At 53.1% G+C, this 27,688-nt stretch overlaps 1 protein-coding gene across 1 annotated transcript in view; it reads right to left on the bottom strand.

Moving 5' to 3' along the window:
* The window catches only part of SYNJ2 (synaptojanin 2), a 70,402-nt gene that overhangs the window by 22,523 nt on the left and 20,191 nt on the right, over positions 1-27,688 (bottom strand). Inside the window, exons 2-8 of the mRNA XM_087817713.1 lie at positions 26,861-26,947; positions 21,472-21,742; positions 19,104-19,329; positions 15,079-15,162; positions 6,541-6,602; positions 2,643-2,739; positions 81-253 (exon numbers count right to left, since the gene is read on the bottom strand). Coding sequence (XP_087673839.1) covers positions 81-253; positions 2,643-2,739; positions 6,541-6,602; positions 15,079-15,162; positions 19,104-19,329; positions 21,472-21,742; positions 26,861-26,947 — 1,000 coding nt within the window. The remainder of the gene's footprint in view (positions 1-80; positions 254-2,642; positions 2,740-6,540; positions 6,603-15,078; positions 15,163-19,103; positions 19,330-21,471; positions 21,743-26,860; positions 26,948-27,688) is intronic.

Genomic DNA, 27,688 nt, shown 5'->3' with positions numbered 1-27,688 from the left:
CACATCCCAGGGGAGCCCGGCCCCTGCCACCTGGCCAGCGGGAGACAAGACGCAGCGCAGAAGACGCAGGGCAGACTCACCGTGGACTTACATTCTCGCCCTTAGAGAACACGTCGAAGTCATCCCAGTGCAGCTTTAGCTGGGGCCTCAGCAGGTTCTCCAACTTCTCGAGCTTCCCGCCTTTCGCAAACTGGTGGAAGTCGAAGTTTATCATAGGCGTGTCACCGGTGTGGCAAGAGGCCCAGAGCAGCTTCTGTGAGGGGGAGGGAGAGGGTGGCAGGGGCCTGGGAAGGAAGACAGCGCCAGCAAACCTGCCGGCTGGAATCCGAGCGCCGACCCACCACTCGGGAGCGCACAGCTCAGCTTCACGGCTTGTGGTGGACCAAACGGTTTGTCAGTCCTGACCCTGAAAGGGAGGCGCGGGGCAAACCCACAGAGCGCATCTTGCCTACAGAAGGTCTGCCTGGGGCAAAAGACAGCCAGGCCAGGTGAGGCTCCCAGGGAAGCCCCCGGCCCTGCTCCGACATCACCCTTCTTGCAGGGCTCTCCCAGGGCACCGGTGAGGGAAGGACCACCCTGTTCTTCAGGCACCCAAGTGTCACAGGCCCCTGAGGCACTGGGCAGCGCAGCAGGCTGGGAGCTCATAATCTAGCTCACGGTTGCCTGGTAACCAGCCCCATCCAGACAAGTGCAAGCCTCCAGGTGAGTGTGCTCTGAAGTGCGAGTCTCCCAGGGGGTCCTCTGGGTGCTCCTGGCAGAGGCCTCGATTCCACATAGGGAACCTCCCTGCCCACCCCTCAGCTCTCTCACCGGCCCCATGGGAACGGAGATCTGGCTGCTTCCTGGAGACCTGGCCTCGGGTCTCCCCCCACCCCCTCAGCTTCAGGTCAGACTTGTGCACAAGTGTCTAAGGGCTTTGAAGGACTAGAGGGACTTACAGCTGTCTAGTACCTATGACTCAAAACACCCATCCACCATGGGCCAGAATGCGAATCACTGCACGGGTGCCACCGTCAAGGAAGTCTTGCTATGAAGATGACATCAGCTAAACTGAACAGCGTGTTGCTTAGTGGCTGTACGTCTGGAGCAGGCACTGCTCCCCTGTGGCCTGACAACCGCTGGGTCATAGGACGGCTGCAGGTGTGTGGACCTCAGCATTGCAGAGCTGATGGGCTGAGGGGGCTGGGGCTCCAAGTGACACCGGGTCAGGTCTCCTGCAGGTGGAATGTCAGTCCCTTTCCTCCTAACCTGCCTGGGAGCCTGCCCTCCCTGGCCTGCGCGGGGACTGCTGCCATCTCCTGCCCCTGACGTGCCAAAAGAGCCTGTCAGCCCAGGACGCACTTCTACCAGCTGACAGGTCGCTGAGGACACCCTCTCCCCATAACTCAAGGCACAAAGAGAAAAAATCTTGGGTTCTTTTTTCTTCTTGCTTTTCCCCCCTTCTTCCTTAAAGTAAGCTGTCAAATTGCTGCCAAGATGGGTGGAGGGGAGCTATTTCTCAATCTTGTTGCTAGGAGCAACAAACCAAACAGGAAAAGCAGGTCTGGCCAAATGAAACTGGCAGCCGGGAAGGCTGCTCCAAGCCGGTGGCTTTGCTAGGCAGAGTGAGATGAGCACCCAGCTGGATCCGGCTGCCATAGCCAGGGGTCAGGGGCCAGGGGTCAGGAAGACAGCGAACACCACTGCCTGTTAGGCGAGGCCTGACTTTTGACTCTCTCCATCAGAGGATGCCTTGACCTTGGAACAACCAGAGGGCTTTTCTCCATTAAGTGGGGGCCGTGGGGGACTGGAAAGGACTGTGGAGGCGCCCACAGCCCATTCCGGAGCTTTTCACATAGCAGACTGAATACATACTGGAGCTCTGGGGACAGGGAGAGACCAGGGTGGTGGTGGAGGGAGCCTTTTGCTCCAACTGCTTCCTTCCCTGTCCAGGGTTTCTCCCCACATCTCCCTGGCCCTGCAGAGGGAAGCCCCAGGGAGCCATGGGCAGCTGGGCACAAGCAGCAGCTTTTAGCGGCAGCCCAAGCAAGAATGGAAGGTTTGAAGGCCTCAAGTTAGCAGGAGGAAATCATGTAAAATTCTTTGCCTTAGCAGGTCAGGGGCTCAGAAGAGCCGCTCCAGGCATAAGTGCCCTGAAGGTGTTTGTATGAGCTTGCCAGGAGGTGGGGCCAGCAGCTGAGCCAGACCAAGGAAAGAAGGGAAGCTCTGGCTCACTGAGCAGGTCAGGGGTGCGTGGGCGAAGCTCAAACATTCGTGCACACGCGCATGCATGTGTGTGGCGGTGAGTGTGTGCGTGCATGTGTGCGTGTCCACCTAAGAGCAGGGAAAGGCCCGACTGTCCTGAGTTCCCAAGGCCCCAGTGGGAGCTCTAGAGGAAATGCAGCTGGAGATGGAAGATGCTCCGTTTTGACTCTGAGCAAATTCTCCCAGCCATCAGCTCATAAAAATTAAACTTCATGTCAGGAGCCCAAATCACCTAATGCTGGAGCTCCAGTGGGGAAAAAGCTCCCCAAACATGGAGAGATCTGCATTACGTACGTTTCCAGCCCCCGGCCTGAGCCTGCCTCTGAGCAGGGGCCCCTTGCCTTCCCCTCCCCTCCCCACACCCCCGTGTGGAGAAGCGGGCAAGGGGCCGTGTTTACCTTGAAGGCCCTGTTGAGCACCTCCTCTCCGCCTCTGTTCCCCAGCAGGTTTACGACCACTTGCTTCCCATACTGCTCCTTCAGAAGTACCATATGTCTGCAACAGAGCAGGCACCACCGTGAACCCGGGTCGCCAGACGCAGACTGGGGGAGAGAACTTGGAGGGGACCTGCTGGGAGTAAGGTCCCGGATGCGCCTCCCCGCGAAAGGCTCGGGCCAGGAATAAACCCTGCACGTCAGAGGAAGGACCTTCCATAAAGCACCCCATTAAATCCAGAACAGCTGACCAGGCCTTGCATGGACAGAGCCTTACAAATGCGATGTGCATATCTCTGAAATTAATCTGTTTCACTCAGTACCGTCTGTCCTCCAAGCTGGAAAACCTGGTAGGAGGGCAGTCAACCGCAGGGTCCAGTTCTTCCCTGAGCGCTGCACGTTACACTGGTAACCCAAACGAGAGGCCACAACAAAGCTTCAGTCTTCAGGAAGATTATTTGTATATCAGAGACCATTTAAAAATATTTAAGTTGAAATATTAGGGAGAGACTAATATTTATCTTTTATCACTAGCTTTTGAAAAGTAACTTTACAATTATAATAATGGTAGAAAGGTTTAAATGCTGTGTTGAAAAAAGCATAGGAAAAACACGTAATGCAAAAAGCAGACTGAAAACTGTAATGTAATAGGGCCACATTTGTACCTAAATATAGAGAAAAGACCGGAAGAGAACACACCATGATGTTAGAAGTGGTGGAATTTTATGTCATTTAAAATTCTTTTCTTCTTTAAACATTTCATTATTTTCCAAATTTCTACAATGACATGTTTCTTTTATAAACAAAATTTTTAAAAAGTTAATTATCACAAAAGAACCATTTTTAACCCCGTAAGAGAGAAAAAACCACTCTTACTAACTTTGAGGGGTGGCAGTGGGTAGAATGATTCTGAAGGGGGCCAGCGCAGGTTCCTCTGCTGCAGAGCTAAGGCCGAGTCTCCCCCGGCTCCTGCCTGGGGGACTGCCTCTCCCAGAGCTGTGGCCCTGGCAGCCCCGCCCTCCCTGCAGCCCCTCCTGGGGGAAGACATAGGCACCGATGAAATCGTGAAATCAGGGCCTCGGTGGGCTAAGCTCTGTCCCTGGAGCTGAGTGTTTGCAACACTGGGTGAGGTGCCGGAAGAAATGGAACATTCATGGCCCGGCCCTTCTGGGTTCTTTTGGGTCTGCCGGCCCAGGGAAGGAGCATCCTGGCCTGAGGTCTGACACGTGGACACACAGACTGAGCAGCAAGCTCTGCTCTGGTGGGAAGTCTGGGCTGCCCAGCACTGAGTGAGCACCCTAATTCAGGGTGCGATGTGAGGAAGCCCATTGTGGCCACACATCCAAGCCGTAACCAAGCCACAATGCAACTTGTCAGAAATGAGGCCGATGTCTGATCGCCAAGTGACTGATGCCCACACATACATCTTAACTGGCTCCAAATGCCAAGGTTGGGAGAGAAACATTACCCATTATTCATGTCACCAGCCCCCAAAGCCCTGATCCAATTACCCACCCCTCTGAGCTGGCTCCATCTGTAATACAAGGCTAATCCTCCTGTGAGGGGTGGTCATGAGGACTAAAAGGGGGGTGACAGGGACAAGTCTAGTGCTCAGCACATGGGGGTTGGTTTTCCTTTCCTTCCTTTTGATTTCAAAATAAGATAATTCACTTAGTGTTGATAAATCAAGACTCATTTCACTGGCTCTAAGGGAGTCCACGCCAAGATCAGCAAGAGAAAGATCCATCCTGGTGTTGGTGGCTCTGCATTTAGGGTCTTTTTTTCGTTCTTTCTGCCCATCTGTTACTGTCAGATGGAGCTCCTTGGAAAACGGAGGAGTTTTCCAGGACTTTGAGGAGTCAGATTTCCATCTGTCAGCATCCTTCTCAAATTCAGGGCATAAGTGAGGGGCCAGCAGTTAAACCCACCCTGATGTCCAGACACAAGCAGCTCTGCACGGGGTGAGAGAGGGAGAACGCAGCAGGTCACTGTCTCGCAGAGGTGAGACCCGGCACTGCCCACCGAGACGCCAACACTGTCATCATAACTGTACGACGCTGCGAGACAAGATCCTCCCCGAGCAGCCACACCCAAGGCGTGCCCGAAACACCCCCTTCCTCCAGACATGGCAGACAGGTGACAGAAGGACAGTAAGTAACCCAGGGAAACGGTGCAGCGCCTACGACCATATTCTGGGTATTAAACTTCCCATGTAAAGGATTCTTGCCATGGGGGAGGGGGGAGGGATTTACTCTGGACCAAACACATCAAAGAACTGAGAAGCTCTGAGACCCGTGATGTCCCAGAGATCTGGGGGCACCCCTGCAGGGGAGGGGCTCACAGTGCCCCATCGTGGTCAGTGAGAGAAACCTGTGACCTCACTCCAAGACACTCACTTCCAAACTGTGTCCAGCGAGAGCCACAGGTCAGCAGCTATGACATACCGGCAGCTCCTCCCAGCGGGAGTGAGAAGGGGCACAGATGGGTCAAACTTCCCGGTTGGAAAGCATTAAAAAAGGAGCTCACGGGGAGCCAGAATTTTAAACGGTAGCAGCCTGTAAAAGGACTTACGGCCTCAGAAAAGCGGTGATTCACAGACGAGACTGAGTTTACCCTGAGATGTAGGGGAGGAGTGAGAAAGGAGAGGGCTCATACTCTCCAGCACATGCGCGTGCACACACACGATTTAAAAACCTGTAAGTCTATGTAAATGTTCTTAATTTAAAAAACACACCAAACTCATAAAGACTGAAAGTTCTGAAATAAGCCCAGCAGCCCCTTCCCTTTGCCTCTGGCCAGCTCAGGAGGAATTTCGTTTTTGGTTAGATGTTTACTATTTCCTACGAACATTTAATGTAGATCAACGTCAACGAAAAGAAGACCTCATGCACCATGCATGGAACACGTGAAAAGTGTTCAGAAAAACAGGCAATAGCATATTCACTACTAGGTTATACATCTCCTTCCAGGAAAAGCTGCTCTCTGTACCAATTCGGGGGTCACAGCTGAGCTGCTGTTACCCGGTTATGGTGAGTGAGACAGCTGCAAACGAGTTTACAGTCCCAGTGATTAAAACACAACCACCAGGGAAAAGACGTGAAGATTTTTGAAACAAGCCCAGCAGCTTGTTTCATGGGGGGGAGGGGAGGAGAACTGTAATACTTTCAACAATAAAGATAAATTAAAAAGTAAGCAAGTAAAACACAAAATTACATTTTGAAATTTTATGACCTTCACTAAGATAATTTTTAAACATGGCATTTAGATTTAAAAAGCAAGTATTTTATGAAGCTATTAACTATTCAAGTTCAAATTTCTAACAGTTCAGGTTACAGTTGCAAAACATTTACTGTGTTACGGTCCAATTTGTGTTTTAAAACATGAACTACATATATGTCAATTTTTTTCTAGAATGAGACATAAAAAACTAATAGTAGAATCTCTAGTAGTGGGAGTTGGGAGTTAGGGTAGTTTTACTTCTCACTTTATACCTTTCTATGTGGTGACTTTTAAAACCTGGGAATATGTTACTTTTAAAACAAAAACAAACAGCTACAAATATCCTATTATTCAGACGATCCCTTATTAATCAGGACGAAAGGATAAAGCTACATAGCAGAAGGAACTGATAAGATAAAATAGTTCCAAGTGCTACCTGAGCATTTATTACTGAGCCTTCAGGGAAACCTGAGAGCAGGAAAAAAAATCTCATTTTGGAAACTCCCTTTTGTATAAAGGACCAAAGTAAAGAGCAACGTTAGATCCAGGGTGTAGGCCCCCCCTTCCTGCTGTCCCTTGGGCCGCTGTCTGATGGAGGACGACCCCTGAGGATGACAGACGGGATGGTGTCAGAGGACCTTACCTGTCGAAGGCAGGGGCGTTGGCTTCCAGGCCTCTGTTGAGTCTCAGATGGTGAGAGCCAACCTAAAACAGAGAGAAATAACACCAATGATTCCGCTGCTCTGCTAACCCAGGAAGGGGTGGTGTTCCCACTCCCCACGGCTGCCAGCCGGCCTCCAGCACCCATTCCCAGCCCCCGCCCCGGCCCCGGCTCCTCCCAGCTCAGGAAGCCCAGGCCTGGAACGCAGGTTCCGCAGCCTGAGTCGGGTTCTGCTGCGGCCCAGTCCGAACTGCAGCACAGACCATGCCCCGAATTCTTCCACAGACAGAAGAGAAACTCCAGGGTAAGACCACGAGGCCCACGTCAGAACCACAAACCCCTGTGGGTAGAGGTACAGCTAGACCAACCGGAGAGAGACCACGGTCCCAGTATCCTCTGCAACAATGGAGCCCTTGACTGCCCCCTAAAACTTGAGTTATAGCTACCTGCAAACTAATGTGCCTTAGTATTTAGAACTACCTATTAAACACTGGAAGTTTAAAAAACAAACTTAAAACAATGTATGGTTATTGGAGGTAGCCTGGAAGGGCTCTCTCTGTACAAATCTGGGACAATTTGAGCACTGAACTATTTAAGGACAGCAGTGGATTTGCAACCTGAAGAGTGAAGTGGGAACCCATGAAGCTATAGATGACAGCTGGCTGGGTGGGTGGGTGGGCAGGTAGTTGAGTGGGTGGGTGGGTAGGTGGGTGATTAGATGGGGCAGAAGGGAGAACTCATCCTTAGAGTAGAATACCAAACTAATAGGTGTGGAAGGAGTAGTGGAAAATGATCATTTTGCAACCATGTTAGTAAATAACTGCTCAGCTAACATCATGTGTTGATCATAACTGTCGGGGAGTGACAAGGAGCACACACTTGGGTGGGTCAGGGCGTCACCCACAGGCTGCTTATGAGTTGGAAAGGAAAACATACTAACTGTAAGTAAGAAACCGAATAGCACCTTGCCCAGGGGACCAACATCACTAACGAGGGGCAGAGGGACACCTGAGGAGGACATGGCGCCAGGGATCTACGCCCTGAACCTGGTCATGACGAAACACCGGGGCGCACCGAGAAGCAGCACATTCGACTTGAGCCCGCATTCTCCAAGGATGCCACGGCGGGGGAGCTGACCGAGCCTAAGGGGGCCAGGGACGTGGTAACGAAACATGGATGTGACCCTGGCCTGGAGGGGACCGAGTGCCAGGCCGGACACTCCTGAGACAACTACAAACCTGGAATGCGGACTGCAGATGAGGTCGCGGGGCTGCGTCCCTGCTCTTAGGAGAAATGTCCTGGCGTAACGAGACGCGAAGTACGCAACCTGCGCTCGGTGGCTCAGAAGAGAAGCAACAGAGAGAGAGAGAGAGAGAAAGAGAAAGAGAGAGAGAGAGAGAGAGAGAGAGAGAGAGAGAGTGTGTGTGTGTGTGTGTGCGCGCGTGCATGTGGCGAGATGGTGACAACTCTGCTGCGGGTCTGGTTATTTCAAGGTAAGTTTCTTAAAATACACTATTTAGTTCCGGTTGTCACTGAGCATCATGAAAGTGGTGTCCTTCGATCCATCTGTATGGCCCGATGTAGTTATTATAAATATGTACCAAGTGTTGCTTTACAGCCCTTCGCGTGGCAGGTAATACCTGTGCCCCTCTTCGTACCTGAAGAAAGGACCCATCTAGACTGGGACTGGGTGTGTCCATCTGATTGAGTCTATAAATAAAGCCCCCAGTCCCTTTCAGTTCTAAGAAAGGCTCCACCAACAGGCCTTGGTCTGGTGGCGGAGCCCATTCTGCCCCGCTTCCCGACGGTCGTCAACACCTGGCTGAGGCCATGAGAAACTTCATTCCAAAAGCTTTCCCAGCCCGAGATCTGAGAGGGCGGCTCTGCCCTGTACCCCGAGGCCGGCCGGCTCCTGTCTCTTTTCTGGATTTACAAGGAAGGCACCTGAGGAAATCAGGTCCGTGTTCCTGTCAGCCACCCTCTGCAATCCCCGTGGGCTGGCCCAAGGGGCTGCATGTCCCGGGTCAGTGTGCGGTCACTGCAAGCACTGTCCCCAGCGTCAGGGATGCTGCGGCTGTTTCGGACTCGGTCCCATGGGAATGCAGCGAGGCAGGGTGGGAGAACAGGGCTCAGGGCTCAGCGGCCTGGATTCCAGGTCTATCAGGTCTATCACTGGACACCTCTAACTGTGTCTCCCTGAGTCAGAGCCCAACGTTTTCTCTTCTGAACAGGAAGATATTTCAGTCACAGGTGACTAGACTCAGGAGTGTCCGATCTCTGGGCTCAAAATTCCTCCCATAAGAATTACCTGAATCGCATTGCAAGCTGCCTAACCAGTCCAGGACGGAGAGTTAGCGAGCGCACTGACGTCCGCGTCAGCATGGCTCTGGGTACCGCAGGAAGACTGGAGAGAGATGGGGGAACCCTGAATTCCCTGCCCTGGATGATGCCCCTCCCTGGGATCTCCGTGAAAAGACCCAGAAACACACTTCCAGGTTTTTAACAAGTCTGCATAACAAGTGCAAATTAATTTGATGGAAACTGTGCCCCTACGTACTGAGAACAGACAGTGTAACCGGGCAAGATGCCATGGCATCAGGGCTCGGATGGTGGGGCCAGCAGGGAAGCAGCAGCCCACAGCCCACAGGCTAGAGCACGTCCTGAGGCCTCTGGCTTCTCTCTTACCCGACTCTGATACCCATCCCTGTGGACAGGGCTGGGCAGGGCCATCGTTGGCATGTTCTGTCCCCAAACAGCAGTTCGTCCAAGGTCACTGCTGACCACAGACCCACCTGGGAACCCTGAGAAGTCAAGGGCCCTGCCCAGCTAACGGCCAGGGCTGTAAAGCTCCCCAGCTGTTCTCAAAGTGTGGTCCCTGGACGCAGCAGCAGCAGACCCCCGAATACCTGTTAGAAATGCAAATTCCTAGGCTCCACCTCAGCAACTGAATGAAAATCTCTGGGGGTGGGACAGAAACCTGCTTTGACAAGCCTCCCGGGTGATTCCTGCACGCGTGCACACGTGTGTGTGCGCACACAAGCACTAGAGTCTGAAGCGCTGGTTGCTACTCATCTTCCTCCATCCCCTTTTAGCTCAGGTTGCAAATGCCTGCGGGGGGGGGGGGGAGGTTTATGAAATGAACAGCTGGGGGCCGGGTGGGGTGACATGCTGTGTCCACACTGCACAGCCACAGGGCACTGCGACCAGGCCCAGCCTGCCCCCGGCTGCTTCCTCAGGCATCATGGCCTCAGACTGCGCTCACCCACTTCTTCAGGTAGACAGGGCCTTGGATATTCTCTCAGGACGCCACCCTTCCTCCGCCATCCCTTTCGTATCGTTGCCTCAGGACTCGCCTCCTGCCTCCCCCACCCTGCCTCCTCCTCTGACCCTTTCTGACACTGACCCGAATCTGCCCTCTCCGGTGTCACCCAGTCCTGAGGCCGCTGTGTGTCGGAATCCTCAAGGAGGAGCTTCATTTGGGGCTGGAATGAAGCCACTGTTGGCACTGGCACACTGGAACTGACTGCGATGCTTTATTTGGTCTCCCCTCCTTCCCCATCGCCCGTCCTCCTCCCCCTGGCCAGGTGGACACTTGGACAATCAGTCCCGTCTGAAGTCGTCACTTCAATCCTACAGACCACAGACCTAGGGGCATTGGCCATGAGAATAACCAAAGTCTTGAGGACACCTGGCTCTGAGTCAGACCAGAGTCTGCACCAGCACCTGAGAGAGCCCCACAATCACAAAGGGCATCTGTGAATCTCTCTGGCACCCACTGCCCCTCCCCTAGTTAAGGCTGCCAGCATCTTACCTGGATCTCTGCTAGTGTCCTGCCTGGTGTCTTTACCTTCAGTCTTTTCCCCCAAAACTAAAACCTATTACACTTATGTCTGATCATGTCACCCACCTCTGGATATCCTTCAGTGCAGTGGTCCAGTGTGTGCTGGAGCCAAATGCTACCAGCTCACAAACCCATTGTGTGCATATCTCTTCCCAAGTCCAAGTTCAGGGACATTAAACTGGTGGCTTGAAATCAGCCACGATGGGAGTATTTACAGCACAGCAATGGGAAAATGCTGAAAATCAAACTTCTCTCTCTTGGCCCTCAGAAAACTGGTTTATCAATACACCCCTGAGTAGTTCCCAAACCTGCCTGAACATTTCAGTCATCTAGAGGTTTTCAGGAAGTATTGATGCCTGGCTCCCACCCCTAACACTGGGATTTAATTGGGATAGCAGGCAACCTGGCTATCAGGAGATTTAAAGTTGCCCAGGTGATTCTAATGTGCAGCAAAGTCTGGGCACCACTCCTCTGGCAGCAGCTGGAGAGAAATGTAACCTCCTTAGCAGAATGTCCAAGCCCGTCCCGATCTGGCCCTTGCCTGCCTTTCCAATCTCACCTCCCGCCATGCCCCATGCCTAGGATTGCAGGCAGTCAGCCCAGAATACTCTCCCATGCTGGAACTCAGGGGTTACAACATCCGCACCTGTGGTTCCCTCTGCCAAGGCCTGCCTTCTTCGCCGGCTGATTCTGCCCTATCCTTCCCAGGTCAGCTCAGAACCCCCCTCTCCGCTGGGGGAGAGGGGTGAGCGGCCCTCCCCAGAGCCGCCTCTCTTGTAGACTCTATTCACACACTGTCATGTCCTGTCCCCTCCTCCCCAAAGGCTGTATCTGATGCCAGGGGCTGTGCCTCATGTACCCACAGATGCTCAATGAGCGTCTGTGGGATGAATAAGAGGCTCACTCTGGGGTGTCTAGGAGGGGCTGGGAGATAGAACAGCCTGAAGACTGGTCCTTGCGCTGCATACCGATAGAGATATGAGGTCACTGTCACTGCACCTCACAGTGTCCTCACGGAGATACGGGAAATTGTCATTCGTCCTTCCGGATGCAAATAGCTATGCTTCTAATGCAACTTGAGCTTTTGTCTCCTAGATGTTACAATTTATGTTTGTAATATTAACAGCTGCATTCTCAGTGCTTTCTAGGTTCTGGATACTGTGCTAAATTCTAATCTACTTTATGATATTCAACCTTCTCCATAACCCTGAGGTTGGTATTGTTAACTCCATTTAACAGAAGAGTAAACTAAGGCTTAGAAAAGATAAGAACTTCTCTACAGTTGTTTTTGGGTTTTTTTTTTTGGTTTTTTGAGATAAGAACTTCTTGTTTGAAATGACATTTTTGGAGATTTTTTTTGAGATAAGTACATTTTTCTGGGGATAAGAACTTTGTTTTGAGATAAGAATTTTTCAAAAGTATATGGCTCCCATGGACAGAGACAACAATATGGTGATTGCCAGAGGAAAGGGGGGGGGGACTGAAGAAGGTAAAGGGGGGATAGAAGGTGATGGAAGGAGCCCTGACTTGGGAAGGTCAACACACAGTACATTAGACAGATAATGTATTGTAGAATTGTATAATACCTGAAACCTGTATAGTTTTATTAACAAATGTCACCCCAATAAATTCAATAAGAAAAGTATATGGATCCTAAGTGGGAGAGTCAGAACTTTAACTAGAACCCAGGTCTGTATAGCTTCAAGGTCTATGCTCTCAATCACGGGATGAGCAATCGTGTTTCTGTGATGGTTGCCTTAAGCTCGGGGGCTTTGTGCAAGCACTCAAGGCCCACGGACAAAATGTATATGCAGCTTTATCTTGGCTCCAGTTCATTTTCAATACAAGTATCTCCCCCCCCCCCCCCCCCAACCTCTTCATTATTTTTGAAACCATTGTTCTACAAGCCATCTCACATTTTGGAACAAAGAAAGATACAACCACACAAATGAGCACACAATGGATCCAAGAACTGAGCAAACAGTCTTTGACAGGGAGAATGCAGGCAAGGTGGGAACAGCAGAGAAGCTAAGCTGCCCCGCATCTTCGCCCAGCTGGGCCACAGGAGGCTTCACAACACAGACTAGCTGACCTTTGCAAGGCATGAGTCTATATGTGAATGTTACGTGGGAGGAAGGTCTTTAAGTGACAAGGGGGGCAAAATCTTCAACAGACTAACAGTATATAAAATATGTACTCTAGCCCTAGCTGGTTTGGCTCAGTAGTCAGAGTGTTGGCCTGAGGACTGAAGGGTCCGGGTTCAATTCCAGTCAAGGGCACGTACTTCGGATGCAGGCTCGATCCCAGCTCCAATCAGGGTGCATGTGGGTGGCAACCAATCAATGTGTTGCAACATTGCAACTTCAAATGCAAGCTATTCATCCAAAAATATCTGCACTTTTAATACAACCTAAATGAAGAAGGAAGGGGAAAAGTCCGAAATAGAGAAAAACAACCTGAATCAACCCTCAGGGCTGCTATTTATACAGTTTAGTGAAAGAGACCACAGATCACCACTGAGAGCAGCCCTGCAGGTCCCCTGTGGGGACAACCCAATTTCTCCTTGATGATGGATGGTGTCTAGAGGATAACCATGGGTATAGACCCAAAGGTCAGTACATCCTTAAAAAGATGAACAAACACAAAGCCTTTTGAAGGAACCACGGAGGGAGGCTCTGGAGAAGCACAGGTGTATGATCTGGAAGGTGCTGCAGCTGCAGGAAAGCGGGTCACCCAGGTCCCACTGATACTGTCAGGCTGAGGGACAGCTGCTCCCCAGCAGGGTCCGGCTGCACAAGGGAAGGCCAGACTAGAGACCAGAATTAAAGAGGGAACAACATATGAGTTTTGCTTTGCTTTTAGAAGAGGGAGACCAGAACATGGAGAGTCCTGGACACATGAATGAAGAGCCAGGCTTGCTCCAGGGCCATACAACCTGGACAGAGTGCACAGCTGGGAAGACTCCCTAATAATCGCAGCTGCCCCAAAGCCTCCAGCTCAGTGCCTGGAGGTTAGTGCTCAGAGATCCCTGGAGAGGGGCCCCTGCCCTGGGGGAAATGGGCTAATTTCACATCGGATGAGACTGTCATGACCATCCCCCCGACTTGTGAATTTCTTCATGTGGTCTCCCCTCCTTCCTTTTGCACTCATTTGCTCTTTGCTTTTTAGTCGTCTAAATACAGAGCTCCAGAAGTTTCAGAAGGAAATCTCCGAATCTGAAGAAAATCGAATTTCAAACGCTCTTTTGGACTGTCCAGGAGAGGCCAGTCTACAGAGACTGAAAGCAGATCAACGGCTGCTTAGGCCTCAGCGAGCACAAGGGGGAGGGCGGGGAAGAGCCCGCTGCTCATGCGGACTGGGTTTTTTAGCCATGATGAAATTGTTCTAAAATTAGACTATGGTGATGGCTACACAGCTCTGTAAATGCACGAAATACCACTGATTGTACGCTTTCCATGGGTACAATTTATGGCATGCAAATTATATCTCAACGGAGCTCTTAAAACACACACACACACTTCTGGGATGCGCTCCAGAGGAATTTTCCACGTCATAATCATTCTCAGGAGGGCTTCTCTCTGCCACCACTCAATGCCACCAGCTGTCCTCAGACATCTCAGTCATTCCTTCCTAATGGAAAGACTGAATGTTAATGAAGCTATTCCCCCCACAGAACTCAGAGCCCAAATGAGACACTCCAATGCCCAGCTCGCTCTAAGAGCTGACATGCTTCATGCGCCTACAGTGACACAGGGTCAAGTCAAGGCCCGGGGAAGACCCAGCCATGTCAAACACCCCCAAGAACCTGGAAGATGGCCCTGAGCCTCTTCAGTCACCGGCTGATGTCCCAACCACTGTCATACCGAGCCTGAAGTAAGAAGAGCCAAAGGGACGGAGGCAGGGGCGAGATGTCTGCCGCGCACACAACATCCCCTCTGGCCGGGGAGGGCGACCCAGGATCCTCCGGGATCTGTGCTGAGGAATCTCAAGTCCACTTGGCTGTGACCCTCCTGACCCACCCCTCCCCGCCCCAGGTAGGAGCTCACTGAATGAGGCAGTGCCGGCCCACTGACGACAAACCTGTTCTTGGAACATAGCACCCCCCGAACTCTTCCCAGGAGACAGAACGCCAGATACCTCAGTGCTGGCCAGAGCCCTGTTCTGGGCGGCAGGGGGTATTTTTAGAAATCATGAGAAAGCTCTATGCAATCCTCACGAGGCCACACAACAGGCACCTCCAATGCCAGGCCTGCTGCCCGGCCCGAGGACCTTACAAAGCCCTCTAGGACAGTCACGACTCTCAAACTTAACCACATTCTCAATATGTGGAATTTCGGATCTGACCTAAGGTGATTCTATTTGATTATACTTCGTGGTTCACTCGTCAGCCACGACCTTCCTACTTCAGTTGCATCAACAGCTCATGATCAGAAAATTACACACAATGTATATGTTTCTGCATACACACCATACACACCACACACACAACACACACACACACACGTGCTTGCGTGCACACTTTAACAGCACAGCTCAATCCAGCTGTGCTGCGGGAAAAGGCCAGAAACTGTGCCACTGTGCAGTGAAAGAAACATGGTTAAAAGAAACAAACCACAGCCATGCCGGAGAGAAAGGAGGGTGAACAGCAACACACGTGCGCAGACTTTTTTATTACCTACCTGAAGCCCTGGCTGCTCCCAAAACAACGGAACCGAGCCTCTGATCTGGACAAAAGAGGACACGCCATCATCCATGTAGATCGTCTGCACCGCAAGGAAACATAAAGGGAAGTGTTCCTCAGTGAAACCGAATGTCCTGGGCGTAACGGGATCCGGCCGCCTGAGACCCGACACCGGAACGAAGGGCAGACAGTGGACCTCAGGCCCGCGCTCCGCTGCCCTGGGGGTGCGGCTCCCTGACCCGGGCCGGCGCACCCCGGGCGTGCTGGCCACCGACCAGCCTCCGAGCCGGGGCAGGCACAGCCCCCGGTCTGTGAGCTGGCGGCAACTCCCGCCACCTTCCCAAGCTCCCTGCAGAGCCCCGCAATGCCCCCCACCCCCTTTTAGGAACAGAAGCAAGCGTGCTCTGGGGTTTAACTGAGGCCTTCCTTAGAGCCCTCTATTTTCACTTTGCCAGCTACCGAAGGAGAGAGGGCAACCGGGAAAGGGCTGAATGAATGAAGCGAAAAAGCTGTGACCACAGGTGCCGTTGAGGGCACTCGTCAGCCCTGTACTTGACAAAGCAAGTCAATACTCGACTTGAACTTGTAGTCGGTCCTGGCCTCACGCCACCGTGTCCTTAACGCGCCACTCCCTGAGTCAACACACACTACACAGCCGCCACAAGCTCCCAGTGACGGCACCTGCACAGAAGCAGGCGGCACTTACACGGTAAAGGCGGCACCTCCTCCCACCCCCGTCATCCCGGGGTGAACCAGCTCCCCATCTGCCTGCAGGCTCCTACCGGCACGGTCCTGCAGGGGAGTTTTAAAGGGCAAAAAGCACAGGCCTGAGCATCACGAGGGGGAGGCGGTGGCAGTTCTCAGATGCACTGCCCTTTATCTGAGTAACTCTACCCTGGCCTGGCAGGGCCGGCCCGGGCGATGCTGCTGGTCCTTTCCATTTCTCACCAGCCTGCTCCCTTACAGGGTAGCTTTCCATGGCTAGATCACGCTCAGATCACACATGCATTAGTAATTCTGCAGGGGAGGACTTGAGTGTTAGACCCACAGCTCCCTGGACTGCAGGAATTACATGAACCAGGGAGCCATACTGCTGGGCTGACATTCGATCCCTTAATCTCCAAAGGGGAAAGGCACTGGGTGAACAACTCGCTGTCTGTGTCCAGATACTGGCCACCAACAGGCTGGTTAACCTCCCTGATTCTCCTGACAGTAAAGGAATGAAGTTGCAGGTTGTTTAAACTACTGCAGGCAGAGCTGGCCACCGTGAGTGAGCGCAAACCACTGAGCGGCCGTGGGAGCTGCACGGCCTGGGCTGCGAGAAAGAAACCAGCTCAGCCAGCATTTCTCCATGACAACTCTTAACAGTGCCCAGGATCCAATTCAAGCTGTGCAACAGTCGCCCTTCACTGTAAAGAACACATGCGAACAACACCACTGCCCGCATCAGACCTCGCTCCCCTTGAGCGGGAACCTGTGGGGCACCAGGGTCAGAAAATGCCGACCGCAGCCCCAAAGTTCCAGACCCCACCCCTGGGGCAAGAGGAAGAGATGCCTGCAAGTTCTCCTCTACACCCCCCCCCATGAGAATGTTCTAATTCTGTGTCCCATCCTCTTATCAGGACCTTCTTTGCCCCCAGGTGACAGGACAAAACTGATCATCGGGCACCTGCGATGGAATCATAGGCTTTCCCTCTGGGTGGAAGAACATGGGTTTAATCAGCAAAAGGCTGGACGCCCCACAGCTATAATTCTCACAGAGGGCATCTGGGGCCCCTGGGCAGGGGAGGCAGGATGGACAGAGAAAGCAGATCACCATGTGGGCCCTGGGACGACACCAACCTGGGCCTCACTCCCACTTGCCCAGTAGGATGAAGCTGGGAACATTCCTTAACCACTTTTGGCCTCAGTTTCCCTCTCTGTCACCTGGTCACAGAGAGAGGAGTAAAGAAAGGAATGTGATCTCTTCAGGCCAGGAAAGTGCTGCCCATGAGCATGGATGACCACAGAGGGCACAGCAAGCAAACTGGGTACACAGGAGACAAACACAAGTCACCAGGCATGCGTAGATGAAATAACCAGAGCAAAGGCCTCAACCCTGGTCTGCAGAAAGATGCAAAATAGATTTTCATAAAGCTAAATGTATTGCATTCAAAGAATAGGCCTCTGACATCGAATCCTGTCCATGCTAAAGGCCGAATTTTAACACCCCCCCAAAGATATGCTGCAGTATTTACCCCTAGCACCTTGGGGATATGACCTTTTTGCAAACAGTCATTGCAGATGTGGTTAGATCACATGGGGTCACACTGGGGTAGGGAGGTCCCTTCATCCAACGTAACTGGTGTCTTACAGAGAGGGGAGACACACGGGAGAAGCTACCACATGGAGGAGGCAGAGACTGGAGTGACGCTGGCCACCAGGAACTGGAAGAGGCAGGAAAGAGCCTCCCTAGGGGCTGCAGGGGGAGAGTGGCCCTCTGAATAATTTTCAGTTGTTTAAGCCACTCTATTTGTTACAGCTGCCTGAGGAACCACTCCAGTCCTCTTCGTTTTCACTTAATATGCTCTTTCAGGAAATCACAGTGACGTGGAGGGTAGTTGATTTCCAAGGACTTACTTCATAAGATACAGTATACAAGACCCTAATTTTAAAAAAGTGGTTGAAATCCAAAAATCCAGGGCATACCAAGCAAGAGGAGCCTGTCGGCCTGAGGGCTGGATGGAGAAACGAGACAGCGGGGGAGGCGTGGGCCTCACTCGGGGGCCGCTGAAGAAACCTCTAGAACCTGGTTCTGCTACCAGGCTCCAGGGTTCTGGCAATTTGATTTGTACAGTCAGACTCTGCACCCAGTTCCCAGCACAGCACCCAACCCACGGCAGGTGATAAATAATAAAAAACTCGTTGAATGAAGTGGATGATTCAAAGCCTAATGATGCAGGGAGGAGAGTGGTAATGAACATGAGGCATGAGAACAAAAGGAAATAATTTTCATCATGAAGACATGAGGGGGAAGAAAAAAAAAAGCGGCCTCCACTGGGGGGCACCGTTTTCTCTGTGTCATTTTAAACCAGGTATTTACCTGCCGCGTCTATATCCAGGAGCACAGATATCTTGAGCAGAAGTCACAGGCAAGAAACTGGCCCTGCTGCTCATCTTAAGGCTCAGTGTCTAACTGGAGAGGACCGTCTTCACCTTTGTGGAAGCCCGAGAAGGCAGCCACTAGCGCACAGAAGCCAGGTGCTCCAATCTGTGCGGAATTAAATTGGCTGCAGTCCTCCCAGGAAACCCCCTCGCAGCTGCAGTCGGCAGGCGGGCCTGCGAAGCCACAGCCACTAAGCAAACACAGGTGTTTGCAGCTCGACACCCACAGCCATCCTGCACCTGCGCCATCCCCTCTTCTAATTTATTCCACCTGCTAGTGTACACGGCGGCATTAGCCTCCACGTTGAAAAGTTGGAGAGAAAAACAACAGTTGTGAGACAGCATCTCAGGGAAGCGGACAGGATTTAGAAAACTAATCAATGAGAAAGTAAGCAGATGGTTCTAGCCCACAGGCACTGAGAGCAGCGGCTGAACACGCATATTTCACAGCCCAGGTGCTGAGACTGCTTCTAGGATGAAGCTTCAGCTGATTTAGAATAAAACAGAGTTGTTTCTTCTCTCATCCCTCCATATGGACGTACTGGCTTTTGTCTTAAGATTCCTAAATTCTATTTGTCTCTTATCAGCTGCTCTCTGTATAACTGCCACCCTTCTCCATCCTGGCAAAACCCTGCTTCCTTTTAGCTGAAAGCACTCAGGTGAGCAACAGTTTCCCAGCATTAGAAGTGAATCAAAATATACACCAGGCAACCCCGAGGCCACACTTGCAGGCACAGTCCCAATGCCCAGCTCAGTCCTCCAGTTACAGTAAGAAGCCTGCTCATCAGAAACTGCCTCAAATACCCCCCCACAGAAACACATCTGCACGGTTGGCATCCCCCCTGAGCCACCCGGACCAGGACCGGCCTGGGCACTGACCTGCTCCGTCTCCACGAAGTTGGACACGTGGCCGTCGTCGTTCACGCCGCGGGTGTGGAAGCGAGCACCGGCGCGCTCGCAGCTGATGCGGGAGATGAGGCAGGCCTTGGCCTGCTTGTGCGAGGCGTACACCGTGCGGATGGCCACGACCCCGCAGATGACCTTCAGGAGCCAGTCACAGCACCTCACCTGGTGCTGCCTCAGGGGCAGGTGCAGCAGCTGGTTCCTGCAAAACGGAGCCCCAGAATGACAGGGGTCCCCTCGCACCCTCCAGGAAACACTGCCCGAGGCATGCAGGGAGGGGCCCTTGGGCTGGCATACCCCTCAGTGTGAGGTGGGCTCTGTGCTCGGGACGTCTGTGGGCCTCTGAGGGACACCAAGCAGGGCCACTGAGACATGTGCGGCAGGAAAGGGCAAGGAGTCCTTTCCAGAAGCCACTGCCAGCGGCAAGAGCAAGGGGATGCCACGCGTGGCTTGTGAGCCACCATGCGCCCGCCTTTCAGCAAATTTCAAGGGAACCTCTGTTCAGACCTGTGGCCTCCATGCTTTTAATTGGAAATCTCATCAGTAAAAATTTAAAATGTTTTGTGATTAAATAATGACAAATGATTAAAAGAATCATATTAAATACATGCATGCTTATTTAAATTATATCCATATCCCATGAGGTGAATTACAAAGCAATCCCAAATAAATAAGAGGATGAGACGGAAATAAAACTTAACGAAGTTCCAGTATTTCCGTACCTGGTGGATTGTTCTGGGCCTCTGGAGACCCCTGGCGTAACAATGGGATAACAGCCAACACTTACCCAGCGCACTGAGCACCATTCTAAGGGCTTCAAGATGGACTAACTCACTTCCTCCTCGAAACAACCCCATCTGACAGGTATTATCACTCACCCCAATTTACAAATAAAGAAACTGAGGCACAGCGAAGTAAAGTGCCCACTTGCCCAAGGTCATGGGGCCAGGAAGCAGCGCATGGAGCTGGGAGCCTGTGCTCTTTCCCCAGCCAGGGGCCCTCACCTCTCTTTTTAAGAAGTTTTTAAAACATGTTTTTTATTGATTTCAGGGAGGCGGGGAGAAACATCAATGAGGGGAGAGAGTCATGCAGGAGGCAGCCGTCTCTCATTTCTGGAGAAGCGTGCTGTGAACCCTGAGCTCTCCAGTGGCTTCTCCAAGCAGCAGTGACCCCTGGCTCTGAGGTAGGCCTCGCTACCTGCGAGCATGGCCACCGCCACCTGGGTGCAGGTGGGCGCTGAGACCCCCAGGGAAGTGGCCACACGGGACTCCCTGCTCCGCCCCTCCCAAGCTCTCAGAACCACAGCACCCGCCCGCCTGAGAGAGGATGACCAGAAGACTGCTTTACAAACACGTCTCCCTCTCCCACACTGCTCTCTCAAGTTCAAATGACAAACCAGCCTTAGTGATAAGAGTATGAAATCCACACACGGCATCCAGGCAGAGACTCCAAATACTCCAGAGTCCTCCAGCCACATGGCTCTGGCCACCATCAGTCACCAGGGGTCAGGAGAAGGAAGCTTTTGCTAAGTGGACAGCTGTGACTGAAGTCTGCCTATGGTCCCACTGGCCTGACCCGCTGTGGGAGGAGGGCTCACATCCTCAGGGAAGGCGCTAGAAAGGAAGACACCTGTGCGTTTCCTCTCAGGCCTTGCTTGTACTGGGAAGCAGTTCTCAGCGGGCTCAATAACCAGCCCGGAAAAACGACTCCACCCACCGTAAACTCTCCCTGTTCACCAGCCACATTCAGCACTGACCCTATCTTACCCCAGATATGGGTCCAGACACGTCTTACCACGTGAGTGCATCACCTTGGCAGGATGGCTCAGTTTCCCCATTGTTGGGGCTGGTTTGGAATCTGGAGGCAGAATGCCTGGGTTCTAATTCCCTCACTTGTTCAAGCCTCAGTCCCCTTATCTGTAAGATGGGGATAACAGACCCCACCTGACAGACTCCTATGAGGATATGAGTATATCACCCACGGAGACCTTAGAACGTGCCTGGAACAAGAGTGTGGGATCTGTCTGCAGAGGGTACCCAGGACTGCTGAGCAGACGCAAAAGAGCTGAGCACAGGCCCAGGCGTTTAGGAGATGCCGGTGGACGCTGCCTCTTACGCTCTTTACTTACGGCCCAGATTTTATCCTGAATCTACCACTTTGAACACTTTCCCTGACCCCAGGCGTGGGGACGATGGGGTCTGTCTTCCTCTCGCTGTGTGGAGAGTGAGAGGGGGCATGGATCCCAGCTCTCAGAGGTAACCCCGGACCCTAGGGACAATACAAAGCAGAGATCAAGGACACAGGCTCTGCGACCTGGGGCAGGAGATGCAGGCCCGAGTCTCACCAAAAGAAGGCGTTCCCCCACTCGTAGCTGTCATCGCCCTGTTTCTGTGCCCGGACTGTGAGGTCAAAGTGAGACCCGTCGTTGGGCCATGAGAAGTAGAAAACGCCCGAGTTGAGGATCTTCCTGAGGGCCGCGAGCCGGTCCTCCTCCTTGGCCTCTTCCTGCAGAGGGTAAAAGTCCGTGGCAGTGATTTTGTAGATCTCAGCCTCCGGGATTCTGCCCACAGATGTGCAGCCTGTCACCAGGACCAGGAAGCTCAGGGACGCATCACCTGGAGGGGAAATAAGACAGGAGGGCTTAGGACCACGGTGGGCAGCTTGCAGTCTCGAGAGGCCCAGACAGCCCAGTTTTCACTGCAGCTACGTGACTTCCCGTTCACCACTCCCCACATCCCCTGGCACCTCCAATTCCTCAACTCAGGGTCTCAGGACTCGCCCTGCCATGTGGGCCTACAGCACAGAGCCTGGTTCTGAGCAGGGCCCCTGACCAGCAGCAGCGCCACCTGGGAGCCTGTTAGAAATGCAAATTCTGGGCCCATCCAGACCCGTGGGCCTGGCCAGAACCGGAGCTCTAACAAGCCCCAGGTGATTCTGCTGCCCACCAGAGGCTATGGATTGCTGGCCTGGAGCCTTCCCAGCCCCACACCCTCTCCCCCATCTGCCACCATCTCCACGAATCCTCAGCCACCGACTGGCTCAGGGTTTCCAGCCCACATCAGTCCTCCAAGCTCAAGCCTCCTGCCCCCATGAAAGGTTCCCAGACCACTGCCAACCTGGAGTATAGCCCCTGTGCTCTAGGCTTCAAGCCCGAGATTAGATTGTAGGGCGTGGGTTCAGGAGAGGCATGGAAAAGTTTACATCTCTCCATCCGAGTCCTCACAGCCTCTGTGAGTTCTCATAGCCTTTGCGTGGGGGGCCAGGTCCCTGGCAAGAGTCCCAGACTGCTGTGAAGACAGTGGGCACTTCCCAGGCAGAGTGTGGTGGGGGAGGCTTGGGATGGGCATGCAGCAGGCCTGCGTGAAAAGGCGCTTCAGATAAATGAGAACAAAGGACAGTGCGGTCACCACTGAGAGTTTGGGCTGAGTCCCAGGACCAGGGGCTCCGGAGAGGGTGCGGGTGACTGAGAGTCACTGTGGGAGCCTGGAGCAGGGAGCTTTAGTGCCAGCTGATCCTCAGGGTGGTGCTTACTATGAGCAGCACCGGTTCACAAACTGCCTCCAGCAGCCCCAGGGAGGTGCCATTTTTTGCCCCATTTTACACAAACGGAGACAGGGGTACAGAGGTTTTGAAGGGAAGGGTCCTGGTTCGAGGCTAGCATCAGGCTGTTAGAGGGTCACTGTCCCCCTGGCCCACCTGTCAGGATGGTGTTGGCCCGTGTCCCCACCAAGAAGGTGTCTCTAGGGGATAAAAGTGAGGCTAGTGGGCCTCGCCTGCCCAGCTGTGCGGGAATCCCTCCGATGCTCACCTTGAGCACAGGATCCAGGCTTTGCTTTGAGTAAGGCAGGTCAGGTTTCTCATAGTCAAGAAGAGAACTGGGCCTGGGGAGGGGCTCGGAAGTCTTTAGTGTGGGCTGAGTCAGGGGCCTGAAACCAGCAAGGATCTTGGAGCAAGGGAAAGACAAGCTCTAATGTACCCTGGCCTCAGAAGACGGGGCTTGGAGCTCTGCACTCCTCCAACGGCCTGTGCAGCCTACAGCAATTCTCCCAGCCTGTCTGGGCCTCAGAGGAGGAGGCACCATGTGGTCTCCATGTCCCTTCCAGCTCAAACATTCTGGGTCCAGGGCTCCGGCCAAAGCAGCAGCACACCAGGTCAGAGGTTGCTGGCTAGAGTCAGGTGAGAGGCGGGTGCAGGTGAGCCTGCAGTGACAGGGTCGGGTCCTGTCTAGCTGTGGCCATCTGTCACCCGGCAGGGGAGGGCTGGCACTGGGATCACGGTGCGTCACTGCAGACACGACACAATGCCACTCATTCAGGGACAAGGCTGGGTGTGTTTGCCCAGGGCCCTGCTTCCCCTGTGCTGGCATTTCTCTGTGTTTGCTCAGCTCTGAGTTCTCTTACCAATCTCAACCCTGGGCTGCCTCTGGACTGTCCTCATACAGGACACTCTCAACTTTACTCTGTAAACAAAGGACCTGGGAACTCTGGGCTGTCCCACTGGAAAGTAGGAGCTTTGGCTAGAAGATCCCCAGCCCCCTTCCCCGCCCCATTCGAACAAGCTCAGAATTCTATTGCCTCTGTAGCCACCAGGCTCAGGTGCTCCTCACCCCCGTTTCTAAAAGGTGAGAGCGCTGTAGGCCGCTCTGGCTGGCCGCTCACGCAGCTCGTGACAGCCAGCTGTGCACGTGCTGTCCCCGCTCCAACCGGTAGCCTGCAATCAGCCAGGGCGGGCGTGTTTATACCACGAAAATTTCCTGGGAGCTGGATGTCAGATATATACCAACCACCACTGGGTATAGGTATTAAAATAAATCACTCTAAGACCATGAAGGCGATTCCATTTCACGACTCATACCCTGAACCTCAAAAGACTGTCCAACGCCCCCTCCGGGCTTTTCTTCTGAAGTGATGGCCCACAGAAGTGAGTGCTGCGCGAGCCATGCCCACCCATCAGGGGTCCCCGACCCTCAGGGCTCAGCCTGCTCCCTTCCCCCACACCCAGTTGTGGGGGCTCCACAGGGACCCCCTCTGCAGGCCAGCCCCTCCCACGCAGCACCCATGCTCCTTCTCTCATGGAAATCTCTTAAGAACCAGGTAAGTAGAGAAGAGGTAGTTTCCCCGTGTTACAGGTAGGAGAACAGTCTAGAGAGAGAATGAACGCAGAGCCCAGGCTGCTGTGACGCTGGAACTGGGACCCAGGAGGCTGTCCCGTGGAAAGCGTGTGGGGCTGTCACAGAGTTTCACGGGCTGTGCACGGCACAGTCAGGAGACTCGATTCATCAGAGACCTCGGTTTATTCACCCACCAAGGCTACAGAACAGGGAGGCCTTGGGAGCTCGGGTTAAAAGCAGGTTAAATCCCTATACTCACTGGGGTAAGTCCTTTCACTGTCTGTGTCGAGCAGTCATTGGCAAGCCCCATTCCCCGCTAACTGTGGGGCTCCACCCCCTTTCCACTGGCATTTCAGGTAGGGGAGGCTTTGAGCTCTCTATGAAAACCCAGCAACCTGAGATAAAGCTTTGGTGCAACTTTTGTGCATGTTTCTTAACTTCTAACATAAAAGGCTATTTTCACTTCAGTAGATTGAAACTGAACGACTTCCCCCAAGCTGAGAGCCTGAGGGGAAGTCTTTGTACAGAGACCCTCAGCCGAAAAAAGTCAAAAGGGGGACCCACCCTCACTGCGTAGGGTCATCCTGGTGACAACCAAAAGTTAAAGGATGCTCCGTGGTTCCCAGTACCCTTAACAGGCGAGAAACAAACAAACACACAAACACACACACAAAACAGATCTAGTTTGAGGTTGCTGCTGAAGCCCACCCTAGCCCCTGGGCTGGGCCCCCTAGAGACAGATACCCTAGGTCACTCACACAGTATTTTTCTGGAGCCTATCACCCTTCCTGGGTAGGAGCCATTGCCTATAGCTGACCTCGGGAAAGCCCAGAAAAAATCGCTTTCCCCTGGGATGGGGGAAGCTACGGCTCTTCCCGTCCTCAGAAGCTCAGCTTTCCGCCCTTTTGGGACAGAGCAGCCTGGAGGTGGAGAGCAACCCCTGGTGCCGAGGCTTAAGAGCTGCCTGACTTTGGGCAACTTATGGCCCTGCACTGAGTCCAGGCCCCTTGAGATGCAAAGTGGATCATTTAATTAAGCACGAGAAGAACATTGCCAATTATAACTGTAAAATGTCAACCACAGTAACACTTCCTGAGAGCCTGGAGGTGACGATGTAAACAAAGTGTCACAGACTAGATGACGCACAGCAGGTCAGCTTTCCGAGCCTGTCCCTCTGTGTCTGTGAAGCTGGAAAGCAACAGCACCTCCCTCAGGATTCTGAGAGAGCTGAGTTAATCAGTTAAAACACTCAGCAGTACCTGGCCCCGGGTGAGCACTGTGCAAGGCCACCTGCCACCCTCACATCGTCAGGATTGAGGCGGGGCCACAGGAATTTCTCGCAGCCTCAGAAAGATCACCGGGGTGGGAGGAGTCCTATAGAAAAACCCTGGCAGGTGGCACATTTTCACGGAAAAAGCAAGTGTGTGGGGGCAGCCAGGTCCAGGTTTGAATCCCAGCTGAGCTTCTTTGGGCAAGTTACTTCACCTCTCTGAGCACGTTTCCTTTACTGTAAACAGGGGTGAAGATGCATGATCACACTGCTTATCTGCAGGATTAAGTAACATAATGTCTACCTTGTCCTTGGCACAGAATGGACATTTACTAAGTGCACTTTGTCGTGTGGGTACTGAGTGCTTTTCCTAAGCACTGTTCAGAAATTATCAACGTCATCATCGTAGTTCAGGAAAAATCATCCCATGAGAGACCCAGGAAAACAATGCAAACACCAGTGCTGTTCTGGGGGCTTAGAAACCAGCAGCTGAGGGAGGTGTGGAGATGGACGTGCTCGGCTGGGGAAAGCCATTGTGCTTGAATTCGGAAGGGCTGCGGGAACTACAGCCCTTCCTGTTTTGACCCTGCAGGACCGAGAATCAGGAATGCCACGGGGGCTCCAGTCTTGGCCCGTAACTCACTGAATACTGGGTGGGGCCAACATAATTAGCCGACTGAGACAGAGGGAAGGGCATGGTGGCACCAGAGCTACCATGAGGCCCAGGAGTGCAGAGGTGACTTGGCAGCCCCAAGAGGAGGCTGCCACCCCCAAGGGCAGCCTGGCTGACTGCTGGGCACCTCGATCTCATATTGACAAGGATGCTCACTTGTTCCTATAAGCCCTCTGCCTTTTCTAATCAGACCAAGTGGCTCATTTTGCGATATACTTTCCTTTACTCTAGCCTTATGCCCCCCCCCCACCAGTGTCTGACACTCAGGTCCTGGTGGCTTTCCTTTCCAACAATGCCCCAGACCAGCCTGTCCAGGAGGCCTCTGGCATCCACCCTTCTAGAGTACAGAGTATAGGTCCCCTGTAAATGACAAACAACCCCCTGGGCAGACCCCCCCCCCCCCCCAATACACACTGATGCTCAGATCCTGATAGGAAAACAACAAAGGTGAGCTTTCTTTGCACCCAAGGCCAGAAGCAACACAGATAGGTGAGAACTGGGCTACACTCACCTTGACCTTCCTGGAATGGAAGAGCAGGCTCAGCAAAATAAACATTTAAAAGATCATAACAGTTAAAACACAACGCCTGAATCTGGCAATCTTTCCAAACCAACAGGAGAGGCGCTGCCCAGCTGGCAGGCGCTCTGACGGCTGCTGTTCCGTGGGAAGGGACACTCACCAGACTTCAACCTGAGCTCCCCCAGGCAGCCGTAGGCGTCCGTGAGCTTCCCATACTGGCCTCTGATGACCTCCTTCTCTTCCGGAGCTAGGGGACAAACACATCACACACATCAGCCCAAGCCTCTCATCGGAGTTCACTCACTGCAGCCTTCCAATGGCTCCCCACCCACTCGAAAAAGAAAATGCAGAGACAATGGCTCGGCCCCCAGTAATGCTTGTGGAGGTTTCACGATCAGCGAATCACCAGGCGGCAGACATTCAGAGCTCCCCACGGAAAGCTTGCTCTCTGCGAGCGCCCACAGCTTCCTGGGGGCTGGAGAGGGTGAGGGGCATCCCCGGCTGGCTGGAGGTGCAGGGTTTGAGCTGGGAGCAGGTGCCCTGGGCCTGACCCTGTTGCTCTGCACCAGGGCTGACATGCTCAGAACAGGAGTGAGTCATCATCACCTGCTGGGGAGGACCTTCCTTCCTAAATTGTCCACTGGGGGCTTCATTCTGCAGTGCCCAGGAGCTGCTAACCCACAGGGAGGCTGCACAGAAGGCTGGGTCCCCAGGAACCCCAGACTGGGGAATAGTGAACCTCAAAGCGAGCTGCATGAGCAAAGCCCTCCCCCCTCAGCAGTTACACCCCGAGCAGGTATGAAAGCAAGCTGACGGAAGGACCCTCAGGGGCAGGGAGCCCCACCTTTCCAATGACACCACAGACATGCTGGCTATAGGCAGGCTCTAGACCCTTCTCAGACGAATGTCTCCAAATGCACAGAGCGAAACAGAAACATGGGTGAGTCCTCAAACAGAGACCTGGCACATCCCACAAGGGAGACGTCCC

Source organism: Miniopterus natalensis, chromosome 5 (genome assembly GCF_054644295.1).
Source record: "Miniopterus natalensis isolate mMinNat1 chromosome 5, mMinNat1.hap1, whole genome shotgun sequence".
NCBI lineage: Eukaryota > Metazoa > Chordata > Mammalia > Chiroptera > Miniopteridae > Miniopterus > Miniopterus natalensis.
Note: the sequence above shows the minus strand (reverse complement) of the source record. Positions and strands in the feature narration are given on the sequence as shown.